This window comes from Sinocyclocheilus grahami, unplaced genomic scaffold, assembly GCF_001515645.1.
Source record: "Sinocyclocheilus grahami isolate Dianchi unplaced genomic scaffold, SAMN03320097.WGS_v1.1 scaffold835.1, whole genome shotgun sequence".
NCBI classification, from domain to species: Eukaryota; Metazoa; Chordata; class Actinopteri; order Cypriniformes; family Cyprinidae; genus Sinocyclocheilus; species Sinocyclocheilus grahami.
In genome coordinates, this window is record NW_015506014.1 from 468,435 (window position 1) to 481,091 (window position 12,657).

A 12,657-nucleotide genomic window follows, 5' to 3' on the forward strand; every position below is an offset into this window, starting at 1 on the left:
TGGCATACCAGGCCCAACGTTTACCATGCCCCCTCGGAGTGAGAGCTCACTCTATGAGAGGAGTGGCATCTTCTTGGGCATTGGCGCGGGGCGCCTCGATAGCAGACATCTGTAGAGCTGCCAGCTGGGCGACGCCTAACACGTTGAGCCCGTGTCCTCGCCTCAGGTAGGCAGTAACACCGGACCCGCTCGGTGTCGATCACGCTTGCTGCGCCATTCCCCTCTATGGACCGGATACGTGCGCTTTTTTGCTCCTCAGTTCAGTTCCCCATAGCAAACCCTGTTGGAGTTCCTCCCGCACCCTCGGCAGTCAGGCATGGCGGAGCACCAGACGCCAGGCTCAGCACTCGGGTACATGCCCAAGGTCAGCTCTTGTGCTGGGCTAGGTGCCCGTGTGTAGTGATTCCCCCTTCGGGTAATCCCACATGTGTATTCTTCCACGGTACGGCTCCCCTCACGGTAAGCCCGTGTCTTTCCCTGGCAGTCGTTCGCTGCCATCTCTGCTGCGTAGTTATCTCACCCCAGGGGGTTGAGTCTACTGCAGGGACTTCCATATGTAGTACTGCCCTGGGCCAGTCCATATGTTTAATTCCACATGATACCTCCTATGTGCCAGATGTGGCTTCCGTAGCGTCCCAACTGGGTACGAGGGGCACGTAGTCTCGGCTCCTCAGTGAAAAACTGATGTGCGTTTGCACGCGCTATCCTTTTATACCTGCGCTGCGGGGCTGGGTGCGCGTGACGAAACATGCACGCCAACTGTCATTGGCTTGTTTAGTTAACACTCGAAGGTGATTGGGCTCTCGGGCGAGATCCCAATTCGTCAGTCACGACTGACGTAACGTCTCCGTTCCCTCCTTCAGGGAACGAGGGTTACACAAGTAACCTAGACGTTCTTCAGTATTACGGTCTATAGTAAAATTTATAGTGCAGTTCCAGTCTCCACCAATGACAACACATCCTTCACTGGAACACTTTTTAAGACTCTCATTAAGTATATTTAAAAAATGTAGGTGTTCCTGTCCCACTGTCCCACATAAATATTTATAAAAAAAACTAGCATTCCTTGAATTTGAGCTTTAACTACCAACAAACGACCCTTCACTGGTTCCTCTGTACTTATAATATCCACCCTTATGGTTGAAGAGAAAAAGATTCCCACCCCTCTACTTAAATTTGTACCATGACTAAGTATTTTATTTCCTTTCCACCACAAATTCCACTCAACTTCATTCATTAAATCACTATGAGTTTCTTGGAGAAAGACAATATCAAGCTTTTTTTGTTCAATTGTTTCATAGACTACAGCACGCTTTACACTATCCCTCCCACCATTAATGTTTAAATAGCCAATCCTCAAAACCTCCATAAACAAAATTAAGATTGGGAAAAAAAAAGTAAATCATGATAGGAAAGCGAAGAAAAGACACCGTGTAGTGTAATACATGATTATTTTATATTTTTGATTTGCTCTTTCTCCTATTCATTGCTTTACCTTTTCTTATAGTAGTAAGATGCTTTTTCAGCCGAAAACGCTTCTTTTCACTAAGTTCCTCAACTCCAACAGTCCTCTGATAAAACATAACAGATTGAACAAATTTGTCTACATCAGAGAAGTCATTTATGTCAATTTGTCTACCATACGTTTCATCCAGAAAACTATTGATTTGTTCCAGACTATACAAGGATTCTTTATTGAGACCTCCTGAAAAAACTGCCTGAGTCCTTGTGAACTACCATCATTTTCACACATAGAAACTTGTGACTCAGTATCATCAGATTGCTCCTCCTCCACATCCTCATTATTCAAGACACCTAAATAAGATTTTTCTTAATTTCCATCATTTGCACTTTCCAACGGTTTAGTACCACTAGTACTGGCTACTTCAACAGTATTAACATCAGAAACTAAATCAGTTACGCTACTCTTTGGGCCTACATTAGCTACATCAACATAATTTATAGTATCAACAGCCAGTAACGCAGCTGTGTTAACATCAACTAAAACTGAATTAACATCACTCACCTCAACAAGTGGAACAGCCTCATCTTGGGCCGCATCAACCAGATCAACGCTATTATTTGCGACCCCATCCTCTGATCCTGCCGCGTTCTCCGCACCTGTTTTCTTATGTGGACACGTAAGGCGCTTGTGTCCGATATCTCCACACTCGAAACATCTTATGCTGCCAGTAGTTGCATACACCATATATAACCTTCCCTCGTGTTTCACACGGAAATTAATATCCAGTGTATTCTCGGGTGATTCTAGCACCATGTAAACGTACCATCTGAAAGACGCAACATGCTTCAGAGCCGGATGTTTGCATCCAAGCGCAACAGTTTTAAAGGGACTAACAACTTTTCCAAAACGCGCTAACTCACGTTGCAAAACGCCATTGGAAACGAAAGGCGGGATATTTGAAACTGTTACTTTCGTTGTCGATGTATACAGCGGTGAAAGTTGCACAAAAGCATCTTTAATAGTAAGGCCAGTTACTACTAAACAATTAACTAAATTTTGCCTGATTCATTCGTGATGCCGATACAATATTCTCATGACCAATCTGATCCCCAACTGCAATTAAAACATCCTCCACTGTAGCATTATCCTCAGGAATGCACCTGAAACCATTACGAAGTGATAATGGCGGCGTCTCATCAAGAGACGCCATTCTGCCACACAATCACCAATATACAACTATTTTACAAATTACTTTCTAAACCATGTATTTTCTGGAAAGTAAAGAAAAAGTAAGTAGGAAAAAGCAAGATTTAGAAACTCTCACCACTCACACAGTAGCTCTCACCACCGCCACCACTCTCACCGACTCCCAGCATGCAACAGAGAGAGAGAGAGAGCGCGAGAGACAGAGAGGGGGGGGTCACATCACAGTGGAGTCAGCTGTCTTAACCGTGGCTTGTGTACTGCAAACATACCAGCTTCATCACGGGGTCTGTCACGCGACTCTGTTCCCCTTTTGGGCTCTGTCTTTACATTTATTTTGAAAGCTGAAGCTCGCGATTATGGTAAGGGGCGTTACATTTCCGACGAGTGCTTGTGGTGTTCGGCCAATCACAATGCACTGGGTCAGCTGGCCAATCAGAGCAGACTGCGCTTGTCGGAAGGAGGGACTTTGTAGAAAACAAAGCGTTTGAGAGAGGCGGGGCATAGAGGACCTACAATAATGTACAGTATTTGAAAAATAATGTGTTTTTTGAACATTAAAGCATGTCAACATATTCTGTTACACCAAATACACAAAATAATGATCTTTAAAAAAGCATCATATGACCCCTTTAATACTTCCTTCTGTATTTTCTGTCTTATTGTTTCATTATAATGACTCTATTGTTACAGACTCGATGTTCATACTGCGGTGGCACGGGGAGAACTGGCTACAATCGCTGCAGTCCGTGTCATGGCTCTGGCATGACTAGGTATGAAGTCAACCCTTTTAAATAATTAATTAATTACTTTATTTATTTATTTTTTAACTCCTAAACATTTATTTAATATAGAAAAGTCTGTACAGCTTGATTTATTTAATTTAATTTAATGTTTAATTTATTTCATTTGCTTCATTTAATTTTATAAATTTTTTTTTTTTAAATAGCTAACACCCTAGCATCGTTGATGGGGGTTTAGCAGGGTTTTTATGGGTCTTCTTAAAAAATGTAAGAATATAGTACTTATTAAATGATCTGTATTCCAGGTGTCATTCCTGTGGAGGAGTTGGTTCAATCACTTGCAAAACTTGCAAAGGGCAAGGGAAGCTCCTCTGCTTTATCAAACTTAAAATCACATGGTGAGAAGGCCATGGCTACCAACGATTTTCACAACACACTTTCACAAGTTCACTGTGTACAAACAAGCTAATGTACTTTTTCATTTATCTGTTTATTTCTCCACTCATTCTATCTTCTTAGGAAGAACAACATTCATGTGGCACTGATTGACAAGGGCTCGGGATTCCCGGTTGAGCTTCTTGTTCAAATTAGTGGAGAGAAACTTCTTACTGATATGGCTCCAATGGTGAGCAAAAATATCACGTTGTTTAAGAACTATCAAAACATACTGAACTCAAAGGCAGTCCAAAAAGGCCATTTATTGAAGCCTAATTTGTTGAAACACAAACTTGGCCTGCTGTGTAGCACCTACACTCTGCATTTATATCTGAAAGATGTCCATGTTTGACTACAAAGTCTGTTTTTAACAAAATCTCTGATTATTTCAGTCCATAGATTTCAAACATGCAGGCCAGTGTGTGAGAGTGTAGCCAGAGAAAGAGTTCAAAATAAAGTATTAATAAAACATAATTTGTGGAGGTGCATAAGCTCAGATCATTGAAGCTTACAGTCAATCATTTCCAAAAACAAATATAAAACCTGTCCTGATTGAAAGAACACAAGTTATGAATTCAATATTTGGTGATAATATACCGTCAGTGTTGGGAAGGTTACTTTGGAAATGTAATAGGTTACAGATTACAAGTTACCCTACTTAAAATGTAATAAGTAGTGTAATTTTTCAATTACTTTATTAAAATAATGTAACTGATTACATTTGATTACTTTTTGATTACTTTTCTAAATGTCTAATATTTTCAACTGTTAATCACTTTCAAACATGTAAACCAGGCAGGGTTAAACTTACAATAAGTGCTCAACACTGATAACTGTCAGACTTTCGAAATCCTTCATCACTTGAATAAAGATTAAGATTATTTTAAAGGAGACATTGGATGCAAAAAATCTTCATTTGCATATAAATGTGTCTTAGCAGTGTGTGGACACAACCACCCTACAATGATAAAAATTCACTTTTTTTTTAACCCCCCAAAAACCTGAACAGTCTCAATTATCAAGCCATTTTGATTTTGGAATGAATACCAGCGCTCTCTTCCACCTTCAGCGGGATCGGGAAAGGTCCGATTTGAACATGGGACACCCGGAGTGCAATATGTGCTGTATGTCAGCACGCTGCCCACAAGGCTATTGGTGTCAACACACTTTTTATTTTTTATGGTTATTTGCGAATCGCGTTTGCTCTTCCACTAAAGAGAGTGGTGGGGTGAGCAGAGCTCATTAGCATGTAAAGAGATATGCACGGAAACGAGTCGCTGTGAACAGAGTTGTGTTTTTGACAAGGTAAAAAGGGTGTTGTTTTACACGACCACTGAGACCATTTCAAGAACACCCTAAAGAATCATACCAACGTGGAAAATGGGCATCCGATGTCCCCTTTGAAGCACAGCCACCACAAAATCAGACTTACTTTAAAATCATTAAATACATATTTAAAGTCATAACAAGAAATAGTTTAATAGCTATGATATTGTTTTTGAAATCAAATCTTTGCATAGACAGGAAACACTGGAATCTAACAATGCCTTAGAAAAAAACAGCTGATCTTAAAAAATAAAGCATATACATAAACATCGGATAAGCATGTTATAAACTTCTGAAACATTGGTGGTGTTTCATATTTTAGAGCAGTCACTGCAATTTATGAAAGAACTCAATTAAATCTGTATGTGGGAGTGTTTGTGAAAAAAATCAGATGTAACCCCCTTTGTAATCCTTAACATTTTCATAAGTAACTAATTTAATTACATATTTTATCTTGGTAACTGTAACTGATTACAATTACTTTTATGACTGATTGTTTGACTCTGACTCTGAAGTTTTGACTCATCACTGCAGGTTTATCCAGTTGTCAGTTTTCCGGACAGCTCTGTGAACGCTGAGTCTGAAAGTGGCGTGAGGGAACATCAGGCTCAGTTCGCAACCACTTGCCATATTCTGCAACAGGTAATTCATCTGTTAAAACAAATCAAACACTTCTGATGAAACACCAAAACCTAGGGCTGTGCGATATTGAAGAAAAATGCGATATGCGATACCTTGTTAAAAAATACAATATTCGATATTGCTTAAAGTGTGTAAAATCAATTTCAATTATATTTTAAAATATTTTAAAATGAAAATGATATAACCAGTTTGTTTCACATTCTTTCTTGGAAAAGAAAGAATCACTACAACTTCTGAAAGTGACCAGCAGTGTTTTAGCATTACATAAAAAGTAATGTCACAAATCAGAAAATGAAATTTTAACATCAGTGTGAATATACAAACAAAAAAAATTAATGACACTAATTTTATATCATTGTAACTTTGCTTTCCACACACTTTAAGTATTTCTTCATGTACCACAGCAAAAACTATAGTCTGAGAATGTTCAAACATGATTAAAGACAAGTGAACAGTCAGTAAAAAAAAGAAAAGAAAAAGGAAAAAAAGAAATACACAATTTACAAGCATAGATAAAATAAACAGTAGTATTCAGATACAGAAATTTAATAATTAAGTGTAAAATAACACTGCATAGTATTCACTGAATGAATTAAATTTAGATTAATCTTTGTTATAGCCGTTTTGTTGTCTGATTAACATTAGTGACATATTCAGCAGCATGTATTTATAGGCTGCTGTCCCTTTAAAACTGACTGCACGGATCCAGTATAATGATACACATCCGATTTCTTTCTCAGCTGTTTACATTCATTTAAAACATGACTGCGTTTATGAGGATGATCGTCGAGACGGGTACTATTGACATAATTCTGTGTGTATGTGTCTGTTCAATCATGAGGAGATGTGAAAGATGAATCAACTCGATGTTTGCACGCCGTCTGAAACTCATCTCTCTGTGTGTGCGCTTTGCACGTGTGCGGCAGAACTGAAGAGACGCCGCGCGAGATGCGGCTTGTGCACGCACTTCAGGTGTGAGTCAGACGGCAAGACGAGACGCAAAGAGTTGTTTTCTGCAACTTATTGCACTTAATAACTCTTTTTAACGTCAAGCAATTCTCTGCTATATGCGTCGAACTAAAACTTTGACCTTTTGCAGTTTTGATTTAAGTAGCCTATTGTTAAAATGATTCAGATATCGCACGCCCTTGCGATATGCATATTGCGATATTTACATTTGCGATATTTCGATATATCGTGCAGCCCTGCCAAAAACCTGCGCGTGTCTCTTTAAGGCCACATCTCATCCTCCCACTCTTCTGGGAATTAAATGAATGACTGCTTCCTGTTGGCTCAGTCCCGTGGAACCCTAAAAGAAACCAGATTAGAGGTTGTGATTGACCAAAAGCAGTCTGAATATTTCCATATATTCATACAAACAAGACACGAATGATGACAAGAAATAGAGAAAACCACCCACTGCTCTTTTCGAAACAACTTTACCTATATTAAACAAACAAACAAAATACAACAAAATAGTCTCATGTCACATAAAATTCACAATAAATTCTTGAGAAACTCTTTGAAGTAGTTATTCATACAGTAGTAGTTATTTACATTTCTCAATAGTAAAACAGTAAGAAATGCTATATGTAAAGAGTAACTGAAGTAGAACATTTTATATCATATGGAGACAAAGCATGTTTTAACTCTGTTTTTTTATTTTCCAGAGGCAAACCATTGAGCTTATTTCCATCACGCGAGTGCATTACGCCTGGAATGAGAAAACTCACATTTATTTTGTATATGGAACCGAACACAAAGTCTACACCAAAGATTATCCTGTCAAATGCTGCTGTTGCTCCATCCTTTAAACATGCTGTATAATGCCTGTGCTGCCAGTACTGTCCGTTAGACAAGTAAAAGTGTTATATCGTCTTCATATTAATGGTTAAACAACTTTAAAATTATTACAAAGAAACTGGAAGACAGTTTGAACGAAATGAAACATAGAATGTCTAGATGTACTAGATAGAACATATAGAGCATCTGTATTTCACCCCAAAAACAAAGGGAAAAAGCAAACAAACAAACAAAATACGTTACTTTAAACTTTCAGAATGTTTTATTTCGCGTTTTTTAAAAATATTATTATTATTTTTAAAGTTTCCACCACGGGATAAAAATATTGTGACTTTTTGGAATTTTGAAAAAAAAAATTCTCGCAGTTAATATTTTTATAGCTTACGAAGCCCCACACGACATGCAAGAAAAAATAAATAAATCGTGCGCACGATTTACTAATTTGTTCCATCGATGTACTAAAACGTGCACATGATTACTATTTCGTTCACTTGATTTGCTAACAATTTACTAATTCGTTCTTTCGATTTATAAATCGTGTGAACTATTTATCCTACAATTGTTTTCCTGCATGCCATGTGCGGGGCTCCGTAATAGCTCATGTCTCACAATTCTGACTTTTTTCTTGCAATTGCGAGAAATAAACTTGTAATTCTGATGAGAAGTGTCGAAATTGTGAGATATAAACTCACGATTGTGAGAAAAAAGTAAAAAAATTTGGATAAAAAGTCACAGTTGACTTTTTTTTTAAATTATTTTGTGGTGGAAGCAAAAAAAAATGTAATCTTATTTTTTCCCCGTTGATTTTGGGTAAAATATGTTATAGTATGTTTTTTTCTTTTTTTATTCAAATTTCACCATGTCTGCTCATCAAGAAGAATAATTATTATGATAGTTGTTACACAGAGACAATTATGACATCATGCACTCTAAAAAATGCTGGGTTAAATATAACCCAGCGCTGGGTTTAAAAGGGACAAACCCAGCCTATTGGGGTTGTTTTGACCCAGCATTTTTTTAGAGTGTGTTACAAAAAAAATCGCAATACATTACACAAATTATTTGCTTAGTTTTATGTTATACAATAATTTGTATATGCATTGTTCCACTGTGGCTAATCCTGTACTGTCCTAAATGAATAAATTACCAAGAAAGCTCTATTTTTCTAAGATTCTACTCACTCTCATCGTTTCAGAGCTGTGCGAGTTTTTTTCTTTCGCAAAACACAAATTGAGATGTTAGTCAAAATGGCAGCATGAGTCTCCATCCACTTTCATTGGATGTTTTTCTTTCTTTTTTTCTTTCTTTCTTTCTTTTCTATGAGCAAATTAAGACTGACGCGGTCCGTCATTGCATTTTGTGTGCCGCGGGTTATAGCTGGTTTGCAATGACACGAATGCGAGTAGATATAACAGAACTTTATTTTAGAGTGAACTGTGCCTTTAAGGATTCTGTCATTTGTGAGTTGTATCAGGCGCGCTTCATTAAACCAGGCTGCCAGAACATTATTGTGGGCGTTTCTTCATTACTGTCCAGTTTTTAGTGTTCAAAACTGAGGAAAAGCTCTCAGTAAACATAAATGGGAAGCGCTGCTGGAACCAAGATCATTGTGAAACAGACATCACCAGCAATTTGTGCGTTATGGATGACAAAGACGAAGATACAGGTGGGTAAATGACTTTAAACGTGCATATTATAACGGTCTATTGTTGTTTTATTTCCTTACAGTTTTACTTGAAGCTAAACTACGTCCATTGTCTACTCTGAATGGCTTGCAAGAAACGAAATGGTTCGTATCTATTGCATGTATAGCAAAACCGTATTAGTTTGTCCTACAAAAAGTATGTTTTAAAAGTAATAAAAAATGCATTTAGTCATTAGACTACAACCATCAATATATCCTGAGACATGTCAAGTGATTATGGTAATTTTTTTTAAAGTAGCCTAATAATAACACGTTTGTAGAGTTTAGTTTAAATGCTTTTGCGTTCAAGTTTACTTCACTTCTGTTCTTACACCACAAGAAACTGCATTACTGCAAAGATCATCCCTTTTGCACAACGTCAAATAAGCGGTTTTGCGACAAAAACGTCCATTCTGTTTGAACAAAACTTTTTCCAAAGCTTCTAAACGCAGTGCTAGACTCATTTTCATCAAATTCACTTTGTAAAACACTTAATATAAAATGACAGTTTTGTTGAGGATCACGTTATATCTTGGACGGCTGTCAGTTGCATCTTCAACCACGTGGACGTCTCTGGACGTCTGTTTTGATTTTTTAAAATATTATATTAAATATAATTTAATATAATATTAAATTATATTTAATATTAAGCTATAGCACCATTTCAGTGCTATAGCTTAATATTAAATATAAGCAATCTTGCTTGCTTCTATGCAATTTAATTCGACAAGCATTACATGAGTGAAAGTTCAACTGAGTAAGAATTTCAGAGTTTCTGTGCTTTAGTTGTGCAAAACGTGATGATCCAAGTTATCTCGTAAACTATAGCCTATCTATCTCATGGACTTCAATGGAAGGAAGGAAAGCTGACCTTTTGCACGAATGAGTTCACATGGTGAATGCCGCTTTGCTTTTTTGTGACTATAGTGAACAAATAGTGCAGAATCCTAATTAGTAATTACATTGTAACATTATTTTAAAAAATCTACAAAAATCTATTTATTTCCAAGAAATAGATTTTTAATGTGATTCAACAAAACTTAATTTTCTACTTGTAAATAATTAGCTAAAAGTGTTTAAGAACGATGGTGTTTTGAGAGCTAAGCTCAATTTAAGAGGGAACTATATGCACTCAAATGGGAAAAATGTTAACATTCATTAATATCTCATCGTAGTCATTTCACATTTTGAAGACTGACTGCTATTACCCTCGTGAAAAATGTCCAATAGCATATTTGTAATATTTATCAGTGTTGGGAGTAATGCATTATACAGTAAGTAACACAAGTTACGTAATCAGATTACTTTAAGTAACTAGTAAAGTAATGCATTACTATTTAATTTACAAAAAAAAAAAAAATTCAAATAAGTAAGGCAAGTAACTTTGTTTTCCCATTTATTGACTCACCGCTCTCCTGTCCCCACGTTGAGAAATCATGCGCTGTGTGAACATGCGGTGTTTCTGTAGTTCTAGACTAAATATCACTTGTACAAAAACAGTTTCATTATTTCATCAAAATGAATAAAAACGGTGAAATGCAAACTCAGAATACGATGCAAACCTGTAATAGGGGCCTAATTAAAACTTAAATAACACAAATATCCTTTATGTTTTTAAACCAATGTTTTTACTGCTGGCCTTCGATGATCCAATTCAACCATACTAATAACCACACCATTTCCTTCAGCCTGAGGTTTATTCTTTTCACTTTTGGTGTGAAAGGGCTTTTACATTTGCCAGAAATGGATTTTCATATTGAAAGCACATTACAAATGTGAAAAAGTAAGGCAAAAGTAGCATAAAAACTTACTTCAAAACTTACTTAACATACTTTCCATAAAAAAAGTAACCAAGTAATGCAAATAGTTACTTTTTTAGGGAGTAACACAATATTGTAATGCATTACTTTTAAAAGTAACTTTCCCAACACTGGTATTTATTATTAAAATAATATACTTTAATGAATATACTTAAGTCTGAACTGAATGTCATGTTTTTGTACATGCAATTGCATGCTATTTACAATCAATTGAACATGTATTAGATTAAATTTATATTCAATGCAATAAGTACAACCTGAGGTTGTTTTTTTTTTAACCAAATTAACTACATTTTCATATGAATTTTAATAATTATACTGTCTTTGAGATGTGGTTAAAGTGTGATGCTAAATGTACTGACAAGCATTTATCATTAAAAATATACTTTTATTATAATTTATATTAACTTGAATGTCATGTATGTACACATTTGTAATGAAGTTGCAATTTAGACTTTAAATGTAATGTTAAAAACACACTACAGTTAATATATAATCAAGTACTTTACATGTGCTTTAAAACACGACAAATGAATATTAAAATAATTGTTTAAAATGTACTTAAAGTAAAACTGATTAACGCTGTTTAAGCGTTAAACATGAATGTTTCTCCTTAAGTGCCCTTTTATTCAAACTGCAAGTGCTTTTTGTAAATATACTTTTAAGATTTGAAGTGCACTACAGGTCTGCGTTCAAAACTGTTAAAGGGACAGTTCACCCAAAAATGACAAATTCTGTCATCATTTACTCACCCTCCACTTGTTCCAAACCTGTATGAGTTTCTATCTTCTGCTGATCACAAAAGATGTTTTGAAGAATGTTGGCAACTGAACAGTTGACGGTAACCATTGACTTCCATAGTATGGGGGAAAAAAATTAAGAAATACTATGGAAGCCAATAGCTATCAATCATTTTGTTTCCAACATTCTTAAAAATATAATCTTTTGTGAAGCTCATACAGGTTTGGAACAACATGACGGTGAGGAAACAATGACAGAATTTTCATTTTTGGATCAAACTTTGTCCTAAATTTAAAGCCCTAAAGTTAAGAATAAAGCTTTTTAAACCATACTTTTCAGCAATAACATTAAAACAATCTTAGGTAAGACTTGTTTGTTGTATAACTTGTGCATAATACTGTCTATCTACTTGAACTTTTTTTTTTAACTTCACTTATAACACTTTCACGTATCGCAAGAGCGAAGATGTATTCAGAGGAAAGATGTACTATCTGAAACGGTTAACTGCAAATGTTATCTTAAAATTGAACACATCCTGTTTGCTAAATAGATCTCTGCTTCACAAAGCAGCAGCGCATGTCTGTCAGTAGGAGCACAATTAATCACCTACCAGCTTCTTAAAGGCACAACGGCCAACTGAATTCATCTAAACCGAAGCAATTGTTTTATTTCTGTTATCAGTGCATTTGATTTGTGCAATGCTATTATTAGGCACCAGACTATGTTAGAAAGACTAGTTCTCAGGGTGTTTTCCCTTTCGCAAGTCTGCAAGTGTGCCAATTGGGACAGAGCCAT

General features: G+C 36.2%; 1 protein-coding gene across 1 annotated transcript in view; it reads left to right on the top strand.

The window, feature by feature from the left end:
• The window catches only part of LOC107562725 (protein SSUH2 homolog), a 16,541-nt gene extending 8,709 nt beyond the window's left edge, over positions 1-7,832 (top strand). Inside the window, exons 8-12 of the mRNA XM_016247425.1 lie at positions 3,362-3,441; positions 3,717-3,809; positions 3,931-4,036; positions 5,707-5,814; positions 7,485-7,832. Of these exons, the coding sequence (XP_016102911.1) occupies positions 3,362-3,441; positions 3,717-3,809; positions 3,931-4,036; positions 5,707-5,814; positions 7,485-7,628 (531 nt within the window). The 3' untranslated portion in view covers positions 7,629-7,832. The remainder of the gene's footprint in view (positions 1-3,361; positions 3,442-3,716; positions 3,810-3,930; positions 4,037-5,706; positions 5,815-7,484) is intronic.
• The last annotated feature ends 4,825 nt before the right edge of the window (positions 7,833-12,657 follow it).